The sequence below is a fragment of the Neomonachus schauinslandi genome, chromosome 3 (assembly GCF_002201575.2).
Source record: "Neomonachus schauinslandi chromosome 3, ASM220157v2, whole genome shotgun sequence".
Taxonomy (NCBI): Eukaryota; Metazoa; Chordata; class Mammalia; order Carnivora; family Phocidae; genus Neomonachus; species Neomonachus schauinslandi.
Genome location: NC_058405.1, coordinates 184870892 through 184894232, shown reverse-complemented (window position 1 = coordinate 184894232; position 23341 = coordinate 184870892). Strand labels below are relative to the sequence as shown.

At 49.4% G+C, this 23341-nt stretch overlaps 1 protein-coding gene across 1 annotated transcript; it reads left to right on the top strand.

Annotated features, from left to right (window-relative positions):
- The first annotated feature begins 3511 nt into the window (after positions 1 to 3511).
- NMUR1 (neuromedin U receptor 1) lies at positions 3512 to 10590 on the top strand. Its single transcript, XM_021690364.1, is given in 4 exon segments — positions 3512 to 3607; positions 7327 to 8209; positions 10209 to 10526; positions 10529 to 10590. Coding segments are annotated over 4 exon segments (1359 nt in total).
- Positions 10591 to 23341: the final 12751 nt, after the last annotated feature.

Here is a 23341-nt window from a genome sequence, read left to right as displayed (position 1 = left end):
GATCACTGGAAGTCTCCTCGGCCGCTGGTCCCCGAGGTCCAGCCACAGGGCCTGGGTCTCTGCACTGTGGCCGGACTCCCCACAAGTTTGCGTTTTCCTCCTTCTCACTGGGATGTAGCTCTCCTGCCCCAGGTTGTTGGGGGACCTTGCCCTTCCAAACCCTGCGGAACAAGGTCTTCTGTCCTTCAGCTTCCACCCCAGCCCTGACTCCTGGCAGCTTTCTAATATCTTCCAGAGAATTCCGAGCATAGTTACGGCTACCATTTCTTGAGTGTGTCAAGCCTGTGGGTTTTAACCCACGTCATCTTGCGTAATCCTCACAGCATCCTGAGGGACAGGTGCTGTCCTTGCTGTTTTGCAGGACCGGGAAGCTGGGGTCTGGAGTGCAGAGTGTCTGGTCTAGGCCCACACAGCCAGCTTGCAGCAGTGCGAATAAGGATTCTCATCCGGGCTTCACTCCCCCCTGTCTTCCTTTGCCTTCTCTCTCCTTGGGAGTGTGCTGGTCTCTGGGAGCAGATCCAGGCCTGGGGGCTTGGGGAGTGTGGATGGCCACACACAAGCTGCACGGTTTACTGGGTGGGGTGCAATCCCAGCCCCTGCACTGGGGACCTCCCCGCCAAATACACACACACACTCTGGAGGGGCTCAGACCTTTCCTCTCACTCCTGGCCATGGCCTGGCCCAGGTCCAGCCAAGCAGAGCCAGGTGAGAGGTGTCGGACCTGGAGAAGTTCCTAGGTAAGTGTGGCAACTCTTTCCCCTCCAGATGTTTGCCGTACCCAGCTCTCCATGTTTGCTGAGCCCGATTACCGGTGGGTTCTGGGCCGTCTCCACTGCCTAGGCTACAGAGCAGTCCCTCCCTCCCATCCAATGCCTCAGTGTCCTCAGGCTCATCTCATCCTCCTCTTCTGGTCTCTGTAGGCAGTAGAGCAAGGGGAGGGGCTGGGGTGGGGACTTCCGGTGAACAGTGAATGTTCCAGGAGCTGCTCAGGTGATGTTGGTGAAGACCTGGCTCGGGGCAACTGCCCTTCTGTGGCTCTCAGGAGTCAGCAGGGGGAGGAAGGGCAATGGGGCTAATTATATACTTCAGGCCCTGTGAGCCCTGCACAGACTCCAGGACCTGAGAGATCTCCCCAATGGCTCCCATGGGTCCCAGAGGCACTCCCTTGGCAGATTTGCTGTTGTGCAGAGGAGGGCCCAGAATACCCTGGTCTGGGCAGATGCCCACCAGCCAGGGTCAGGAGACTGAAGTGTACACCCAGGAAACTTGGGACGCATTTACTCCAGGCCTCAGCCCTGCAGGTATCCCCAGTGGACATGGCCCTGGAGAAGCTGCCTCAGGAGAGAGCAGGGGGGTAGCAGGATGTCCTCAGGTTCTGATGGGCCCTGGGACATGCTGGCATGGCAGTCTGGGCCCTCTGAACAGTGCGCCTCTCCTTTTGGGGGGCTACCCTTTTATTTAGCCTGGCTTGGTCTTTGATTGCTGTTAATACTGTGAATGAGGCAGCCAGCTGTAAGAATTCCTGATTGGCAGGAGCCGTTCTGCCTCTTTAAGGCAGGGATGGGTCTTTCCTTTCTTTCCTGGGCTCTGAGCACCTCCAAGGGGTCCACCGTGGCTTTCAGGATGCTCAGAGTGTGTGCACAGTGGGGCTTGTGCTTGCACGTGTGCGAGTGTGATGCAGGGATGGGGGCAGGTGTCAACAATGCTTATCACATGCTAAATGCTGCCTGTGACCCCACGGTGGGCTTTCCCCAATGACGCTGCTTACCCCTCATTTTCCCTCTGATCTATGCTACGATAGCAGCCTGGACCTTGAAGGTTCTGGGTGGGGTCACTCATCTGGAGTTGAGTGGCTAATTCTCAAGGAAACCTCAGAATTCTTTTCCCCAAGGACATGGGGACCCATCTGCCTGGGCCTGCGTTTACATGTGGAGTTCCTGGGAAGGCAGGCCTGCTGGAGGCTCTGAGAGCGTAGACTCCCAGTCCCCAAGGCCAGACCCTGACTCATGGGTGGGGGGGGTGGGGGCTGGGGAGATTTGGGGGCAAGAAAGTTGCACCTCCAGTTGTCATTACATGGACGTTTTTGAGTGCTGGTTGTGGCGCCAGCCCGGTGCTAAATCTTTGCGCTGATGTCTCAGGGCACCCACAGTCGCACATGCTATAGGAAGGAGAACCGAGACACAGAGGGGCTGATCTCTTCCCATTCTCACTGCTGACCACTTCCCATTCTCACTGCTGACCAGCAGCCTTCCTGGGTCCTGGGGCTTTGTACTTAACCCCTCCCAGTGCTTCTCGCAGTGTGATTCTGGGGCTTGGGGCTCCCTCCCTGTGTGTCAAAAATGAGGGTTGCTGGACTTTGCCCAGACTAAATGAATCAGACTCTGGGAAGAGGCCCAGGAGCCAGCATATTGGCCTCTAAGATCCATGTGTCTAGGGTTCCTGGAAAGTTCCTGATGAAATAACTTCCAACTAAGGAGCCGGTTGGAGGAGAGGGCAGAGCAGGGAAAGGGCTCCCGGCTTGGGTTTACATGTGTACAGCTTGGGGGAGCAGGAGGAGGCTGGGATCCAAGCACTCGAGACTCTTCCCTACACTCCCCTCCTTCCCTGTCAGGCACCCTGTGGTGGGGGTGGGAGGGATGGAGCAACATTTGAATGGGTGAGAGGGAGGGTCTTTGGGGGTGAGGAATATAGTGAGGGGGGACCACGAAGGCAAGTGGGGCATGGAGGTCCAACACCAGGCTAGACTTTGGTGTGTTCTTTTTCAGAAGGAAGTGGGGAGTCCCTGGGAAGGTTTTCCAGCAGAGGAAGAACCTGGCTAGGGCTTCAGGAAGAAGACTGGGCGGTGGGAGGACGGACTGGAGGGAGAACCGAGCTTCTGCAGCAGTCCTGGGAGGGGAGGGCGACCTGCGCGGGAACTCTAGGGAGAGGGAGTGGAGAGTGCTGCCCGGGGACTTGGGCCCCGCGGGGAGGCGGGGGGAGGAGGGGAGACCCCACGTGAAGTCTAGGAGGGGGGATGAGACCCTTTGGAGCATGTGAACTTTGAGGTGCGTCCGAAATGGGGGGCAGGAGGAGATGGGGGACTGGAGAGACACCACAATAAGGAGTTAGGCTAAAAGTCAGCACGCCGGAGCCAGGGGCTGGGAGGGGGGAGAGTGTGAGACCCAGACCAGTCGCAATTCACCTCTCTGAGGCTCAGTTTTCTCATTTGTAAATGGGTTGTTGTGAGGGTTCCATGAAGACTCCGTGATGGTGCTCCTGGGAATGTCTCGTCAAACGCTGTTAACAACCGCCCTCGTTTGGGGGGGCGTGGGGACCCCAGATGAGGGTGTCTGGGTCCGCCGCAGCGGCAAGAGCACCGCCCCCTGGTGGTGGTCCCTTTCGGGGCAGCGGGGCCACCGGCAGGCGGGGCGACGGGGAGGGCTACTTGTGGGCCGGCTGCCGTCTGTCCGCCAGTCTGCTGGCTCCCGGCGCCGCGTCTGTTGGTCGGTCTCGCCACCCGCCCCGCGCCTCGATGTCGCCGGCCGCAGAAGGCATGGTAGGGGATCGCGATGCTGCTGCGGCCAAGGGGGCTTGGGCGCGGGGCTGGGAAGAGCGCCCAGAGGGCGCGGTAGGGATCGGAGGGCCCCGTCGAGGCGCCCCACTTCTCGGGGGATTCGCAGCCTCCGGGTTATTTCTGTCTTTTTGCCGGACACCGGCGCTGCGACCCTTCCCGGTGGCGCAGAGATCCCCCCCCTCGACCCCTGGTCGGCCCCTGCGCGCCGCCCGCTCATCCCCCCCCCCCCCGCACCCCACCGGGCTCCCCGCTGGGCTCCAGCCTTGTAGGCGGGCAGGTGATCAGCCTGGGTGAGTGAAAATGCCCCTCCATCCCAGAATGCGGAGCAGGTATGAGATTAACAAGGAGGTTGGGGGAGACTTCTGGGTGGAGGTTCTGGTAAGGAGGCAGATATTCAGGATTAAGAATTCTTGGGGTCTGGGAGAGAAAAGGACCCAGAAAGAAAGTTGGATGGTGGTACATGGGCCCCAAACTCCTATTGAGAAGATGAATTGGAGCTGAAGGAATAGGAAGAGGGTCCAGGAACGGAGCCTGAAAGTCCGCGGTTGCCCTGAGGGGAGGGGTGGTGTTGGCGGTGGGCTGGGCAAAAGGGCTAAGGAGGACAGTCCCCAGCTCCTGGCCTGTCCCACCAAACACCTGCCCAGACAAATCCTGTTTCAGCCCCTGCCCCATCTCCCTTGGACTGTTCTTTTTTTTTTTTTTTAAGAGTTATTTTATTTTATTTAAGAATTATTTATTTGAGGGATGCCTGGGTGGCACCGTCGGTTAAGCGTCTGCCTTCAGCTCCGGTCATGATCCCGGGGTCCTGGGATGGAGCCCTGAATCGGGCTCCCTCCTTGGTGGGGAGCCTGCTTCTCCCTCTTCCTGCCGCTCCCCCAGCTTGTACTCTCTCTCTCTCTGACTATAAATAAATAAAATCTTAAAAAAAAAAAAAAAGGAATTCTGCACTAAATCTTAGGGGAAAAAAAGAATTATTTATTTGAGGGGGGGTGCAGAGGGAGAGAGAGAATCCCAAACAGACTCCCTGCTGAGCGCAGAGCCTGACACTGGGCTTGATCTCAAGACCCTGAGATTGTGACCAAAGCTGAAATCAAGAGTCGGTAGATTAATGACTGAGTCACACAGGTGCCCCTAAGATTTTATTTTTAAGTTATCTCCACACCCAATATCTGGCTCCTACTCACAACCCCAAGATCAAAAGCGACCGACTGAGCCAGCCACGTGCCCCTCCCTTGGACTGTTTTTCCCTTTCCATGTGGGAAGTAAGGATGCTGTTACTCTGCATTAATATTGCACACCTGAAATGTACCAGGCACACCCTGAGAACTTTATATGTGTTTTCACATTTAATCTTCACAGAAATTATGAGGTAAGCTTTGTGGACACCCCCATTTTATAGATGTGAAGACTGAGGCACAGTGAGGAGCCGTCACAGCTAGAGTGTAGCTGAGCTGGCATTTGACCTCGGGCCAGTGTGTTTAGCTCCATGGCCTGGGTCCTTAACCACTATATCCCATGGACTGGCAGAGATGGAGACCCGACAAAGGAGAGGGAACCCCAGAACCGGCCATGTCAAGGTTGTCAAATATTTCAACTTTTAACAGTGCAGGTGTTAGGAAACAGAAATAAAGACCAACTTTTGGGTCAGCATTCTCATGTTTAGCCCTTTTACCCCCTCGCTTGATCCCCACAGTGACTCAGTCCTCACTGCGAGGTGGCTGATAACCAAGCCCTTCTGTGTGTCAGGAGGCCCCACGCTAGTACCTTTTGTAGATTAAACTGCCTGGATCCTTGCAATAAGGAAACAGAGAGGTTCCCATGCAAATGGTCACACAGCCCAGAACTGGGGAGGTTGGATTTGAATCCAGGCAGTTGCTTCCAGAGCCCTTGTTCTTTTTTTTTTTTTAATTGTTTTTATTAACATATAATGTGTTATTTGTTTCAGGGATACGGGTCTGTGATTCATCAGTCTTACACAATTCACAGCGCTCACCATAGTACATATTCTCCCCAATGCCCATCACCCAGCCACCCCATCCCTCCCACCCCCCTCCCCTCCAGCAACCCTCAGTTTGTTTCCTGAGATTAAGAGTCTCTTATGGTTTGTCTCCCTCTCTGGTTTCATCTTGTTTCATTTTCCCCTCCCTTTCCCTATGATCCTCTGCCTTGTTTCTCAAATTCCTCATATCAGTGAGATCATATGATACTTATCTTTCTCTGATTGACGTATTTCGCTTAGCATGATACCCCCTAGTTCCATCCACGTCGTTGCAAATGGCAAGATTTTGGTTTTTTTTTTGATGGCTGCATAATATTCCATTGTATATATATACCACATCTTCTTTATCCATTCATCTGTTGATGGACATCTGGGTCTTTCCATAGTTTGGCTATTGTGGACACTGCTGCTATAAACATTGGGGTGCACGCACCCCTTCGGATCACTACATTTGTATCTTTGGGGTTAATACCCAGTAGTGCAATTGCTGGATCATACGGTAGCTCTATTTTCAGTTTTTTGAGGAACCTCCATACTGTTTTCCAGGGAGGCTGGACCAGCTTGCATTCCCACCAACAGTGTAGGAGGGTTCCCCTTTCTCTGCATCCTCGCCAACATCTGTCGTTTCCTGACTTGTTAATTTTAGCCATTCTGACTGACGTGAGGTGGTATCTCACTGAGGTTTTGGTTTGGATTTCCCTGATGCCGAGCAATGTTGAACACTTCTTCATGTGTCTGTTGGTCATTTGGATGTCTTCTTTGCAGAAATGTCTGTTCATGTCCTCTCCCCATTTCTTGGTTGGATTATTTGTTATTTGGGTGTTGAGTTGATAGTTCTTTATAGATTTTGGATACTAGCCCTTTATCTGGTATGTCATTTGCAAATATCTTCTCCCATTCTGTCGGTTGTCTTTTGGTTTTGTCGACTGTTTCCTTTGCTCTGCAAAAGCTTTTTATCTTGATGAAGTCCCAATAGTTCATTTTTACCCTTGCTTCCCTTGCCTTTGGTGATGTTTCTAGGAAGAAATTGCTGTAGCTGAGGTCAAAGAGGTTGCTGCCTGTGTTCTCCTCAAGGATTCTGATGGATTCCTGTCTCACATTTAGGTCTTTCATCCAGTTTGAGTCTATTTTTGTGTGTGCTGTAAGGAACTGGTCCAGTTTCATTCTTGTTCTTAAAAACCATACTAATAAGATCAGGTACTGCATGTTGTGCCCATTTTATAGATGCCCAAACTGAGTCTCTCTCCCGAAGTCCAGGGCTTGAAAGGGGAGATACCCAAGGGGAGACTGCTGGCTGCAAAGCTCATGCTCCAGAGGAACCATCCTTTATTCAGACTTCAGTGGATCATGACATTTAGAACCGAATCCTGCTTTTTATCATTTTTTAAAAAGATTTTATTTATTTATTTGACAGAGAGAGACACAGCGAGAGCAGGAACACAAGCAGGGGGAGTGGGAGAGGGAGAAGCAGGCTTCCCGCGGAGCAGAGAGCCCGTTGCGGGGCTCGATCCCAGGACCCCGGGATCATGACCTGAGCCGAAGGCAGACGCTTAACGAGTGAGCCACCCAGGCGCCCCTGCTTTTTCTCATTTTTAAGATGTACACTTTTACATCTCTGAAATTGTTACACACCTTACAATGAATGACAGAGTTTTTTATTTCCCAGCGGTACCTAAGATATCGTTCCTCTTAGTGTCCCTGGCACCTTTGGTTTAATGAATTACCGGGCATTTTTGAGTGACTTTTCTGGGTGTCTCTCTGTTCTGTTCCACAGGCCCCTCTCTGCTTCAACTGCTCCATCCGCCTTGGAGACTTGTCCCCAGGGGATGCAAGGAGCCTGGTGCCCTGCAATGGCAGTAGGGCCTCGAGGCTCCACGACCCTGAGGACTTGAACCTCACTGATGAAGAACTGAGACTCAAGTACCTGGGGCCCCAGCAGACAGAGCTGTTTGTGCCTATCTGCGCCATGTACCTGCTGATCTTCGTGGTGGGCGCCGTGGGCAATGGGCTGACCTGCACGGTCATCCTGCGCCACAAGGCCATGCGCACCCCCACCAACTACTACCTCTTCAGCCTAGCGGTGTCCGACCTGCTGGTGCTGCTTGTGGGTCTGCCCCTGGAGCTCTATGAGATGTGGTGTAACTACCCCTTCCTGCTGGGCGCTGGGGGCTGCTACTTCCGCACGCTGCTCTTCGAGACAGTCTGCCTGGCCTCCGTGCTCAATGTCACCGCCCTGAGTGTGGAGCGCTACGTGGCCGTGGTGCACCCGCTGCAGGCCAGATCCATGATGACTCGGGTCCACGTGCGCCGTGTACTCGGGGCCATCTGGGGCCTCGCTGTGCTTTGTTCTCTGCCTAACACCAGCCTGCACGGCATCCAGCAGCTGGAACTGCCCTGCCGGGGCATAGTGCCCCACTCGGCTAGGTGCACCTTGGTCCACCCGCAGGGTCTCTACAACCTGGTCATGCAGATCACCACTCTGTTCTTCTTCTGCCTGCCCATGGCCACCATCAGCGTGCTCTACCTGCTCATCGGGCTTCAGCTGCGGCGTGAGAGATTGTGGCTGCTCAGGCAGGAGGCCAGGGCCAGGCCCAGTGACAGCTGCAGGTTTCAGCGGTTGCAGGATCGGGGCCGGACACAGGTGACCAAGATGCTGTGTAAGTGTTGCTGCTGGGAAGAGAGGCTGGGCCTAGCCCTGGGTACGAGGCTAGAGCCTCCAGGACCCGGGGGGCTCAGTGTCTGGGTTTCTGATGGAGGCTGAGTGTGAGGTTTGGGGTTGCCACCACCGCCCCCACCCCGCCCTGTGTGTGTGCACGCGCGCGTGCTTTACTCGGTGAGAAACTCATACCAAAGGTAAATGGCAGGATGGGCCACGTGATTTGTGGGGCCCAGTGCAAAATGCAAATTTGGGGATCCCTTGTTTCAGTCATTATGATGGTCCAGACAGCAGTAGTCGAGCATTAAACGAAGCCCGGGGTGCTTCTCAGCTTGGAGGCCCATGCAGATGCACAGGTGGTGCTCCCAGGTGGCTGGCACTGACTCATGGAATCCAGCCACGGACTGGGAGGGGCACGTGGCTGGGTTCCAGGAAGGCAGAGCCGTTTGTGGGAGCTGGACCTGCCAGGTCTCTCATCTTTGCTCCTGAACTTGTCTTGGCTCTGTCCTTCCCTAGAGCAGCCTGGGAGGCAGGGCCATGGGCACAGAGTGTTCCTCTTTCTTGAGAAACTGCCCTCTTCCCTTTGTGCCTGTGCCAGGGCAGGATTCTGATTGGTGGGCTTAGGTCATAGCCTGTCCCCAGGCCAGAGTGGCAGCCTGTTGCGGTTTGCAGCCCCCACAGACTCACACGCTGGGATCTGAGGGGAACAAAGGTCCCGAAAGAAGGGGAGCAAGGTGTTGGAGGGGCAAGATGATACATTTCCTCCATGCTGTATCTGTGGTTCCTAGAGGACCCACTGTCTAACAGAAGCTCATCAGGAGGTGTGTTTGTGAGGGTCAGTGTGCAGAGCACAGGAGAGTCAGGGCAGAAGGATTGGGGCTGGCCAGCTGGGTTGAGGCTCTGGGTCTTACTGTGGTCTAGGTCTGGCTCTTTTACAAAAAGAGAGGCCCTGGGGAAGCCAGGCAAAATGATCCTAGGCCAATCCTTGATTTCCTCCCCATCCTGCCCCACCCTAGCGGGGCCTGAATCAGGTAGATGGAGTGAGCCAGGGCAAGACAGAGGTAGTGAGACCTTGGTCAAAGCCATGGGATTATAGCCGGCTAACGGGACTGCCCCATTCCCAGAGAGAGACCCATTCCTCTTGTCCCCCAGGACAGTGTCCCAGAGCCCAAGGCCACCTGAGCAACTCCCTAAAATGGGACTGACCCCAGAGTTTCAAGCTTGCCTCTCAGTTGTGCCCTGCGAAGCCTGCACTACAGACCGCCCCCTGCCCACTCTGCCTCTGCCCCCTATTCCCTTGCCCTGCAGGGACCAAGTCTGCTCAGCTGGGATGGCTCTCGCCCTGGGAAGCTGGGGTGTTTCCTTAAGGCTGCCTTGCTTGCTGGCCTGGGGCTCTGGCTTTCTTCTCTCCCTGCCTCCCTCCCTCCTTCCCCCAGCTTCGCTTTCTGAGGGACTAGGTACATCAGGCTACGGGCTGGGGATGTTGTAAGCAGCATCCTGGTCGAAATCCTGGATGATGAGGGAAAACGGTGCTGGGGTGTGGCGGGGAAGGCACTGCAGGGGAAGACAGGCAGTCAGAGAAGCAAACACAAGCAAGAAGAAACAAAAATCAAGACAAGCCCGATGACAGAGACCCGAGGAAGGGCATGGCTGGTTGACGCCACAGCTGGAGGGAAGCTCTGGGAAGCTGGGCGACCTCTTAGCTAAGAGCCACCTAGTTCCAAACTCTGTGATGGGAGAGCCAGACTGGGCCAGCTTGGCTCAGGCATCCTCACCTGGTCCAGTTGACTGTGGCCAGGGGTAGGGCACACGCCCACTGCCCAGGCAGTGACGGTGGCCCAGCCTCTCTGAAGGGGGTGCTGAGGCTAGCGCAGGCAGCCTTCCAGAGCCTTCCAGATGGACAATGGGCATGGGTGGCACGGTGAGAATGGGCAGACTACCCTGAAGCCCAGGGAAGGCAGTCTGGCAGGCACCCAAGTCTCCCCTTTGTACCCCCACAGTTGTGCTGGTCGTGGTGTTTGGGATCTGCTGGGCCCCTTTCCACGCTGACCGCCTCATGTGGAGCTTTGTGTACCAGTGGACCGAGGGCTTGGAACTGGCCTTCCAGTACGTGCATGTTACCTCCGGCGTCTTCTTCTACCTCAGCTCGGCCATTAACCCTGTGCTCTACAACATCATGTCGAGCCGCTTCAGGGAGACTTTCCAGGAAGCCCTGTGCTTGGGGACTCAGTGCCAATACCACAGACCCCCCCGCAACTCCCACAGCCTCAGCAGGGTGACCATGGGCAGCACCCTGTGTGACCTGGGCCCCCGGGCATCAGGATCCACCCGCTGACTGAGAACGGTGGCTGAAAGGGGCTGCAAGAGACTGACCCCTTCTGAGTGCCAGAGTGCCACACGCAGTTTTGGGAGCCACACTTGCCCTCCTCTTCATGACCTGTTCCCCCTTATGCCCCGTCCTCACTTCAGCCAATAAGCTCGGACCGGCACCTCAGCGACTCCCCCCACCCAAGATTTTGGAAGGGATATAAGGTCGCTGCCTGCCCTCCAGAGCCCCAGGCCCACAGGTGAAGTCCTTCCTCTACAGAAACAAGGCAGCTGGTTAACTGGCAGAGCAAGCCTCCGCCTGGGGTCTCCCCCACCCCCACCCCCAGTTTCTGAAATGTGTTCGTGGGGCCCCACCTTTCCTTCCCATTTCTCATTGAGATTCTGTAGGTTCTGACCCCTTCTGGCCCTCTCTAGCTCTTGGCTTGTGCCTGGGACCCCTGCCAACCTGATCCTCCAAGGCCCCCACCCAGTCTGGATCTCTACCTGGTGGGTGGCTGGGCAGCGGGGCTGCCAGGGATCCGGGGGACCTGGTTCTGATCTCAGCCCTGCTGCCACCTCCTTGCCAGGTGGCATCACCTTTCCCAGCCTTGGTCCCTTGTTTGCAAAATAAAAGGGGCCCTGACATTTCAGAGTGTCACACTTCGGCACTTCACCTGTGGTTTTCTGTGTGTGTGCATAAATCACGGCTCGTAACAGAACTGCTGGAAAACCTAAGACCAACAAGGCGGAAATTATTCTCTACTTCCTCACCAGCTCACCACCCCCCCAACTCCTGTTCCCTCCCCCGACCTCTATGTCCCCCGCACCACCCCCCCAGAGCCACTCCTGGCATGTTCTTTGCTTGGCACCCACTGAGGGCCTCCCATTCCCCATGTGTGTGGGAGGGAGGGGGGTGGGAACCCCTCAGTGTGTGACTCATTGGAGACCAAGCCCAGGTTCTCACTACAGAAGCTGAAAGGCTCCCAGATGCTCTCCACTGCTGATGTCACCCTGTGGCCCATGACTTGCACTCAGACAGCTGGATGATCCGACATGGGACTCCTTCTCTGGAGCGAGTGATACTGAGACCCATGACGATCCGTGGGCCTCCTGCCACCCAGCCTCCCTTGGTTTCTGCCCATTTTCTCTGCCAGCTTTTCCAGCCTTCCTGTTGATGTTCTGAGCTGCTGAGAGCTTTTCAATAAATTCCTTTTTTGCTTGAGTTGGCTAGAGTCATTTGCGGTTGTTTGCAGCTGAGAACCTTAACAGATTCATCTGTTCACTGGTTTGAAGGTTATGCATTGTTTGTTCTACTAGTGGTTATCTTTACACATTTCTAAGACGAGCAGATGTTATCACTGATTTGTTATAACCCCAAACAACAAACAGTCTGTAGTACTTCATGATCATTGTCCCTCTATCTCGTTGTTTTTAAAACTATCTTTTGTGGGGTTTTTGTTTTAAAGATTTTATTTTAGAGAGAGCATGCGTGCAAGAGAGAGAGAGAGCATGCGCACAAGCAGGGGGGAGGGGCAGAGGGAGAGGGACAAGCAGACTCCCCACTGAGTGCAAAGCCTGACACGGGGCTCAATCTCATGACCCTGATATCATGCCCTGAGCCGAAATCAAGAATCAGATGCTCAACTGACTGAGCCACCCAGGCGCCCCTATCTTTTTTTTCTTTTTTAAGACAAGAAAAATGAGGACAGACTTAAGGAACTTGATGGTAGAGACATATTTACATGTTTCTAACAGTCTGAAAACCTCGTCAGCACAAGAAGAGAACCGGAGTGTGCTTCTCCTGACAAAGCAGTAGGGTACAGAAGTGGTGAGCAAGGACTCTGGAGTCAGGCTGCCCAGGTTTGAATCTGGGCTCAGCCACTAATTACCCTTAAAAGTCAGAATGACCTGGGGCCAAAGCCAGACTGGACTGAAAGGTATTGACATCTCTAAACAGAGAATGTGCCACCTGCCTGCACCCAAATAAAACTCCCAGGCCCATACTGACAACAGCATCCTTCCAAACAGTGTCCAGGTGCCTAAATCTACAAGGTTTAGTGTGAGGAAGGTAGTTACTCTCTAAGGTAATTGTCCCTCTGTGTGGCCTCTTGAAACGCAGTACCCCAACCTCACCCTGTTTCAAGCTTCTGCACAGGGCAGGGAAGGACAACAGGGGGGCTGTTTAGGAACAGAGGCCCAAGGCCCAGGGGAGGGACTCATGGAAGGCTATACCTGACTGGTAAGAGTAACCTTGCTCAGGAGAAGTGGCCCGAGGCTGGGGCGAGACTGGAAGGCCTGGAAGCTGCTACCACGTTCTCTGGAACATCTGCAAGAGGACCTGGGATCTTTTTAGCTAATATTCATGTACCTTCATCAGCATTAAAGCCAGGTGGGCATCATCCATTCAGCTAACATCTGTTGAGCACCGTGCGCCTGGCATCGTACAGAGCTGGAACGGGGACATACAAATATACTGGCGTGTAAGTGCTCTGACAGCTGGGACTCTGGGGGCACAGAAAAGGGGCACCTGCCCCAGGGGAGGGAAGGCGTCCAGGAGGAAGTGATGCTGCTCAAGACTCAAAGTCCTGGGAGACGGGGTCTGACTGGCCTCTGAGCTCTGGTCAGGGGAGGGCGGAGCATCTTTAAGGGCAATTCCACCAAAACTGAATCCAGGGAAGGAGGGAGGAGACCCTAAAGGGAATGAAGGCTGTCGGGAGGAGGCGTGGACATCAGACAGGCAAAAACAAAGCAAAGCAGACTGTGTTCCACATTCACTGCTGTCCTTCTCTGTACTTCCCTGGCTGTTCTTCCTGGAATTTGGATTTGGAATTTTCCCGCCAATCTTTTTCCCTGTCTGGTTTACCTTTGTTAGACATGCATAGGCAGGATTTCTTTTGTTTCTATTTTAGTAAATTAAAAAAAAAAAAAAGTACAAAAATGAAAGTAATACTTCAAAAATTTTCTTTTCCAATTTATTTAAGTAATCTCTACACCCTTGAACTCTTTTCCCACTGAGCCAGCCAGTTGCCCCGAAAGTAGTACTTCTATTCCCAGCACCGAAATTAACCTCTGTTAAGATTCTGGCAATTTGATTCCGATCATTTCCTCACACATATCCCCTGCCCCCATAATGAATAATAGATTGTTTTCAATCATTTGCTTTACAAAACAAACTGCCTAGAACCATCAGGTGGAAAACCAGTGGTTATAATGGATGATGAAGCCGAGAACACCCAAACTGTCTGATCAGTTTTAACATCTCTAAAGTGGGACAACCGGGCATTAAGTGCCCCCTAGAGGTAGGCAAAAGAAGTACATGCCACCAACCATGAAGTCTTACTGCAAAAAACCCTGAGCTTTAATCTAATGAAGGCTCCAGATCTAACTACCAGTTTACAAGAACCGATGGTGGACAAATATGTTCAAGATACCTTAAAGGTGTCAGCCAAATTCAGAATAAGGACAAATTCTATAGGACAAATGACTTGGTTTCTTCAATAAATAGATAACATTTAAAAGAGGTTCTCTTCTTCGACCTTGGCTGTAGCAACTTCTTGCTAGACAGGTCTCCAAAGGCAAGGGAAACAAAAGCAAAAATGAACTATTGGAACTTCATCAAGATAAAAAGCTTTTGCACAGCAAAACCAAAAGACAACAGACAGAATGAGAGAAGATATTTGCAAATGACATATCAGATAAAGGACTAGAATCCAAAACCTATAAAGAATTTATCAAACTGAACACCCAAAAAACAAATAATCCAGTCAAGAAATGGGCAGAAGATATGAACAGACATTTCTCCAAAGAAGACATACAAATGGCCAACAGACACATGAAAAAATGCTCAACATCACTCGGCATCAGGGAAATACAAATCAAAACCTCAATGAGATGCCACCTCACACCGGTCAGAATGGCTAAAATTAACAAGTCAGGAAACAACAAATGCTGGTGAGGTTGCGGAGAAAGGGGAACCCTCCTACACTGTTGGTGGGAATGCAAGCTGGTGCAGCCACTCTGGAAAACAGTATGGAGGTTCCTCAAAAAGTTGAAAATAGAGCTACCCTACAACCCAGCAATTACACTACTGGGTATTTACCCAAAGGATACAAACATAGTGATCTGAAAGGGCACCTGCACCCCAATGTTTATAGCAGCAGTGTCCACAATAGCCAAACTATGAAAAGAGCCTAGATGTCCATCGACAGATGAATGGAAGATGTGGTATATATATACAGTGGAATATTACTCAGCCTTCAAAAAATGAAATCTTACCATTTGCAATGATGTGGATAGAACTAGAGGGCATTATGCTAAGTGAAATAAGTCAGTCAGAGAAAGACAAATATCATATGATTTCACTCATATGTGGAATTTAAGAAACAAAACAGAGGATCATAGGGTAAAGGAGAGAAAAATAAAATAAGACGAAATCAGAGAAGGAGACAAACCATAAGAGACTCTTAATTATAGGAAACAAACTGAGGGTTGCTGGAGGGGAGGTGGTGGGGGGATGGGGTAACTGGGTGATGGGTATTAAGGAGGGCACGTGATGTAATGAGCACTGGGTGTTATATGCAACTGATGAATCACTGAACTCTACCTTGAAGCTAATAATACATTATATGTTAATTAATTAAATTTAAATTAAAAATTTAATAAAAGAGGTTCTCTATTACATATATATTTAAAGATTTTATTTACTTATTAGAGAGAGGAGGGGGAGAGGGAGAGGGAGAGAAGTAGACTCCCCGCTGAGTGCCGAGTCAGCCATGGGGCTCGATGTGGGGCTGGATGCAGGGCTGGATGTGGGGCTCACTGCAGCGCTCAACCTCACGACCCTGAGATCATGACCTGAGACTAAATCAAGAGTTGGACACATAACTGACTGAACCCACCCAGGTGCCACCTATCATATATATATATATAAGGTTCTCTATTATAGATTTAAAATGATTTAAGACATATCAACCAAATGTAATGTGTGGAAATTTTTGAAAAATTTTTGGAAACTTTTGAATCCTAATTCAAGCAAACCAACAGTAAAAAGACATTTTTGAGACAGAAAATCAAACACAGACTAGCTATTAGATGGTATCAAGCCAATAGCATGTTACCACACATACTAAATTAGTGTTTATAGGTGAATGAGAGGATGCCTAGGATTCAGATTAAAATACTCAAGAAAAAAAAGGAAGGGAGGAGAGAGGAAAAGTGAGGCAAGGAATAGTTTGAAAAAATTGGCAAAATATTGAAGTTTTGAGTGCCTGGGTGGCTCAGTTGGTTAAGCGTGTGTCTTCGGTTCAGGTCACGATCCCAGGGTCCTGGGATCGAGCCCCACGTCGGGCTCCCTGCTCCACGGGGAGTCTGCTTCTCCCTCTGCCCCTCCTCCCACTCGTTTTCTCAATCTCTCTCTCTTTCTCTCAAATAATATATAAATAAGATCTTAAAAAAATATTGAAGTTTTGAAGCTGGGTGATGGGTAAAGGTGGATTCATTTTTTTATTCTCTCTACTTAATGTATGTTTGGAAATGTCCATAATAAAATTCTTTTTAAGTTTGCAAGAAAAATTCACGTATTTGTCTATCAGTGTGACTGCTCCTCTAGGTTAGATACCTGTAAGGGGAATTCCTAAACGTAAGGAATGAGAATTTTTACCTTGACTGGAAATTGCCAAATTTCTCTCTGGGTGTTTGTAATAAGGGGGTTCAGGACAAATTACCCCTAAATATGGCACCTCGGCATACTAAATATTTTAAGCTAAAGGAATTTGACACAAAGCAGGTGCAGGAAGGACTCTGACTTACCCTGAGGCAGGCCATAGGCTCTCATGTGAGAGGTGCCCTCCCTATACCCAGAGGAAAGGAGCACCGTTTTCTCTAAGACACCAGGAGGAATCTGAACCAACAGGCCTTGCTGTTTCTCCCAGTTTACTACACTGAGCTCATATTCCTTTGTCCCATCCATGTTCCCATAAGTCTCTATCAAAAATAGCATAAAAACACTCAGGCTTACCCTCTTCTTCAGGTCTTCATTTCCTTTTGAAGGCTCCCATGTTACATAAAACTTGTGATAAAGAAATTTATATGCTTTTCTCTTGTTAATCTCTTTTGTTACAGGGCCCCCAGCCCAGAACTTAGAAGGGTAGAGCAAAAAAAGATATATCCTCCCCTACACAATTTGCCGGTTTCCCACAATCCCCAAACATTTGTTGTTTGATGTTTTAATTTCTTTTTTTTTAAAGATTTTATTTATTTATTTGACAGAGAGAGAGAGACAGCGTGAGAGGGAACACAAGCAGGCGGAGTGGGAGAGGGAGAAGCAGGCTTCCTGCGGAGCAGAAGCTCGATTGATGTTTTTTGGGGTTTTTTTTAAAGATTTTATTTATTTATTTGACAGAGAGAGAGACAGTGAGAGAGGGAACACAAGCAGGGGGAACAGCAGAGGGAGAGGGAGAAGCAGGATCCCCACTGAGCAGGGAGCCGGATGCGGGGCTCGATCCCAGGACCCCGGGATCATAACCTGAGCCGAAGGCAGACGCCCATCGACTGAGCCACCCAGGCGCCCTTCGATTGATGTTTTAATTTCTGTTAATCTGATGGATACAAATAGTGTCTTATTTTATTTATTTTTTTAAAAAAACATCATTTGGGAGAGAGTACGTAGGATGTGGAAAGGGGCAGAGGAAGAGGGAAAGAGAATCTCAAGCAGACTCCCCACCTAGCTCGAGGCCTTACCTGGGCTCCATCTCTCAATCCTGAGATCATGACCTGAGCAGAAATCAAGAGTCAGATGCTTAACCAACTGAGCCACCCAGGTGCCCCGATATCTTATCATTTTAAATTGTATTTCCCCGATGGTTGTATAGTTGAGCATTTTTCACAACTTTATGTGCTACTTAAATTTCTTTTGAAAATTGCTTTTCATATTCTTTGCCCATTTTTGTCTTTTTCTTACTGATTTATAGTTCTTTTATTTCTGACACTCAGTTTTTGTTATGTACGTTACAAATATTTCTTTCCAATTTATTCCTTATATTATATTTTATTTTTTTTTAAGATTTATTTATTTATTTATTTGAGAGAGAGAGACACAGTCAGAGAGGGAACACAAGCAGGGGGAGTGGGAGAGGGAGAAGCAGGCTTCCCTCGGAGCAGGGAGCCTGATGCGGGGCTTGATCCCAGGACCCTGGGACCAGGACCTGAGCCCAAGGCAGATGCTTAACAACTGAGCCACCCAGGCGCCCCTATTCCTTATATTCTAAATTTGTTTGCAGGCAATCTTGCATCCAGAAGTTTTAAATTGTTTATAGTCAAATATGTCTTAATTTCATTTACAGATTTTGTCTTTGTTCCTTAGGAATGACATTCAAATGCCAAGCTCTTATTACTGATTTAAAAATATATATATTTATTTTTTTTATTTTAAGTAAACTCTAGGCCACTCATGGGGCTGGAACTCACCACCCAGAGATCAAGAGCCTCATGCTGTAGGGACTGAGCCAGCCAGGCACCCTCTTATTACTGATTTTAAGTAAGAATGCTTGGTAACTTGTCATCAAATGTTTCATTTTCACAGATAGGCTTTATTTCAAATTACATGGTTTTTCTTCCTTTAGTCTGTTAGTTTGACCTATTTCTTTACCTTGAAACATCCTTGCATTCCAGGGTTAAATCCTACTGTCGATACATTTTTTTTTTTACTACACTGCTTCATTCAATTTGCTCAAATTGCTAATATTTTATTTGAACCTTGCATCTTTATTCATAGGTGAAATGGATTTCTGCTTTCTTTTGAGTTGTCATTGATCAGTTTAGTTAGGTAAGTCTTTAGTGAGGTACCAAATCTAAAATATGTAGGCAAATTGTTTTTCCTATTCTCCTTCCTTCCAGTTTAGGACTTTCTGAAGCTAGGACTCCCCACTCCCAAAACACACACACACATCCTAAGGCGCTCTTTTCCAGTCCCGGTATGGGGATAATTCCTAGGATTTTGATCCTACTACGGGGTTTACCGGTACTAAGGGTGATTGAAAGAGCATATTACTGATGGTTTTAACTCAAAGAAATAATATTTAGTAATTGAGGATGCAAGTCAATAGCTGTGGAGTTCCCTTTCTGTGAGCCTCAATTTCCTTACATGTAAAATGAAACTATTAAAACATCTAAGTCACAAGTTTAGAGAAGTGCATAAAATGCGTGGAAAGCAACAATGGCCGGGACAAAACAGGTACTAACGACCTTGGCTATCACCATCAGCGCTGTCACTGCTTCCACGGCAGCGGCAGGCGCTGGCGGGCGGCGAGGGCGCGGTGCCCGGGGTCAACAGGGCGACCCCCAAGGCCGACTGCCGGGTCCTGGTCTCGGCTCTGCCCCGCGTTAGAAGGCACGCGCCTCCTTCTCGGCTGGAAATGAGAGGACTCACGCCCGCCCCACTGCGCGGGTGGCGGCCTAACCGGGTTAACCGACGCAAGCGCCTGGAACCTATCTAGCTTCGCTCACGAGCCCGCGATGGGAGGCTGCTTTTGTAACGGTTATTCACTTTCTCCGGGCCCACCAACAAAGGTGTGCCGAGACGTGTGGCCGCCCGCCAAATTCCCGAACTTATTGGGGATTTCACCTTCTGGCCCGCCTATCTGGGCCAATGGCAGGACGCCCGCGAGAACCGAGACAAATCGACTCAAACGCCCAAAACGCCCCTCCAGCGCGCAGGCGTAGCACTGGCTGCCCCGGCTCGATACCCCGCCCCCAGGCTCGCGCTAGTCCACCCCCTCCTTGGGTTCGCGGCTCGGGATTGGCCCAGAGGCGGTGCGGGCTCTGATTGGCCGAGGCGGAGTCACGAGGGGTCCGTCTTATTCCGGAGTGTGTGTGTCGCCCGGGTCTCCATCTCCGGTTGCCGCTGGGAGGGCGTTCCAGACCTGTCGGCGCCTGCGGGCTGCGGCGGGCCGCTTTGGGGCTTCGCCCCCGGCTCTGCAGTGCGCGGTGGCTCTGGGTGGGCGGGGCCGTACACCCGCGATCGCCTCCCCAGGAGGGACGAGACTGTGCGGGTTACCTAGAGAAGTGGCGGTTCTAGGTTCTGGTGTGAGACTCCTTATTTGTGCTGCAGGGAGGTAGAGATGGACGCTGCTCCACTTAACACTGAGTTATCGGTCTGGAAAGGTAGACACTTGAATTGTAGGTACTGATTTTTTACCTGTAAGGGGGCTTTATTTTGGCCCTGTGTGCTTTCATTTGAGCAGCTGGTAGTGGAATCAATTTTTTAAAAACATCGAAATTATTTGAAAACCCGTGTTGAAGGGAACAGAACGAGAGGGAAAGGGAGGAGTTCTTGGAAGCTTGCCTAATACCTCGAGGAGTTAACCATTTCTAGATCGTGGCAAAAGACAAGGTATGGGACATCTGACCTACAAATAGATGCCAAAAATTATCTTTTTCTAAATATTTTGATATTCACTACTGTGAGTGAAAGATTCAAAATGAAAGTAACTTTAAGATGAGGCCTGACATGTGTTTGTTACAAATAGAAACTTATTACAGATACCGGAGAGAAAATGTGCTTAGCCCATGGAATGTTGGAGGCCCGGTGATGAGCCTAATAATCGTGTCCATTTTAAGCGGGGGGAAAAAATCCAGGTGAACAGAAGAAAATGAGTCGTTTTGCGAAGGAGATAGAAGATGGGGAAGACGAGACGTTGGAGGAGAAGGACAGTGACAGTAGAGATGAGGTAATTGTATATACAGTGTGGAGCAGAATGATTTACTAAGGTCAACAACCAAAATCCAGAGTAAAACAGTTGAACTGCCTTGTTTAATCTCAAAAGTGATATTGTGAACACTTTCAGACTACTTTCACAAGCCCACCCTAGACTCAATACCAAAATCTGACCCAGTCATTTTTAGGAAAAAAAAAAAACACAAAAAACAATTGCAGACCACTCCCATGAACATAGATGCAAAAATTCCAAATGGAATGTTAGCAAATTAAGTACCGGTGTCAACTGAAAAGAATAGTACATTGTGAGAAGTGAGGTTTGTTTTGGGGGAAAGCAGAAGTGTTTTTTTTGTTTGAAAAATGACCCTGGTTGAGGCGCCTGGGTGGCTCAGTCGTTAGGCATCTGCCTTCGGCTCAGGTCATGGTCCCGGGGTCCTGGTCATGGTCCCGGGGTCCTGGGATTGAGCCCCCCATTGGGCTCCCTGCTCAGCGGGAAGCCTGCTTCTCCTTCTCCCACTCCCCATGCTTGGGTTCCCTCTCTCGCTGTGTCTCTCTCTGGCAAATAAATAAAATCTTTAAAAAAAAGAAAAGAAAAGTGATACTGGTTGCCCGGAAATACTGGTTTGAAAGAAGATCTCTTGATTCTTAAAATTGCTTCATTAAATTCCATTAGTTTGTGTGCCTGCCAAACACCTGTGTTTCCATATTTATTCTTTTGACAGATACTTAGGTCCCTACAGTGTTTCCTGCTTCTGGCTGGGAGCCTCTGTGTGAGTATTTAAATATGGATAGGTTTAAGTTGAGTCCTAAAAGAATTGAGGTGGATGGTGGGTACACAGCCCATGAATAGTGAATGCTTCCCGTGTATAAAATGGAGCTGATGATGCCTGTCTAATACAGTCGCTTTGCTAATGATATGAGATGATGCATTAAAGCCTAGCAAAGTGGCTATACACGGGAAAACAGATTTAGCCATTAACTTACTTGCTCAGGGTTTTATAATTAATAAGTGACAGAGCAGGGATTATACATGGTTCTGCCTAATCCAAAGGCCCTACCTCTTCCCAGTTCGTTTTTTTTTGTCTCCCGCCCCCCTACCCGCCAAGCAACTTGTTTTGAGAGGCAGCCAGGATGTATTTATTGTCCACTTTAAGCAGCCACTTGTATAATAGAAACTTTATTCAACCGTATTCAGTCTAGTAGTTGTTTTAATCAATCAAAAGTAAATTATCCATACATACCTTTTGATTTTAATTTAAGACATGTTAAACGTGGGGGCGCCTGGGTGGCTCAGTCGGTTAAGCGTCTGCCTTCAGCTCAGGTCATGATGTCGGGGTCCTGGGATCATCGAGTCCTGCTTCTCTCTCTCTCAAATAAATAAATAAAAATCTTAAAAAAAAAAAACCACCCATGTTAAATGTTTATTCATTTACGAATATTTTGATCTGGGACTGAGGCCTTGTTTTTGACTCCGGGTTCAGTGTTAGAGTAGTTTGTCTTCCCAGTACAAAGTATGCCCGTAAGTGCAGCTGTTGTAATATGAAGTTTGTTTCTTTTTTTTTTTTTAAGTCTTTATTTAAATAGTCTCTGCATCCAACGTGGGGCTGAACTCACAACCCCGAGATCAAGAGTTGTATGCTTTTCCGACTAAGCCAGGCAGGCACCCCAAAGTTTGTTTCTTTAAAGCAAAGCAAAACCTAAAAAACTCCTAGTAAAGCAGTTTGAATACTCCTACGTTTTTACCACTTTTTCCATCCTTTTATGGTTGCTCAACCACACCTAATTTGACTACAGTTTTTTTAAGCTTTATCAAATATGTCCGAAGTATTCAACATGGTTTTCACAGACTCAGTAACTTACTTTTTGCCTTGATTTGATTGGTTTATATGATTTTATTATGTAATTGAAACCGCAAATACAAGGGTCATATACAGGTTTGGAACAAACACAATTGATAATTATTAAGGATCTGCTTTAGCCTATGGCAGCAGAAATGGCCAGGTGTTCTGTGAGTGCCATAGAGGAACCTGCTAGCCACACGTGCTTGGCATTTCATGGACATCAAGTTAGTAAGTCCTGTTTGGGATGGGGACTGTCATTTAATCTAGCCATAGATACAGGTTAGTATGATTTGATTAAGTAGACATAGTTAGACAAAGTTAAGAGAGCATCTACTGTATTATGATGTTCACTGTACGTTGCATTAGCTTTTGTAGCAATCATCCAGGAAATTCTTGGTGAATGCAGCTTTTGCTTCGGAACCCATTCTGGTTCTTTGAGGAAAACAGGAATAGTCACATTATATTTTCCCTAGGCTGATATGCATGTGATGTGGTTCTAGACTGTTCACACTGGTCACCCTAGGTCATTCCTCTCTAAACTGTGATTTCTTTTTTTTTTTTTTTTTAAAGATTTTATTTATTTATTTGACAGAGAGAGACACAGTGAGAGAGGGAACACAAGCAGGGGGACTGGGAGAGGGAGAAGCAGGTCTCCTGCTGAGCAGGGAGCCCGATGCGGGGCTCGATCCCAGGACCCTGGGATCATGACCTGAGCCGAAGGCAGACGCTTAACAACTGAGCCACCCAGGCGCCCCTAACGTGTGATTTCTATAATGGTTTCCTCTTATTGGTGCAGCATATAGAAGTACGTTCACAGGTAGATGAATTTTTAAGATAACCAGACCCTAAAGTTGGCTCATTGAAATTAATTCATTAAAACCCTTATCTCTTAGGGTGCCTGGCTGGCTCAGTTGGAAGAGCATGCTACTCTTAATGTAGGGGTAGTGAAGAGATTACTAAAAAAACAAATAAAACCCTCATCTCTTTCCCATAACTTCCCTGATCCCACATCATTCCCATGCCAGATGAACTGGTCCCTCATCTACTTGCCTATGTATGTTCATAACCAGTAATACTTATCACATGGTAGTTACTTATCTCTTCCTGTGATGTGCTATATATACCAGTTGTATTCGTTTGCTAGGTTTGCCTTTTTTTTTTTTTTTTAAGATTTTATTTAGAAATCTCTCTCTCAAGAGAGCATGAGCGGGGGTGGGGGGGGGGGCAGAGGGAGAGGGAGAAGCAGGTTTCCCGCTGAGCAGAGAGCCTAATG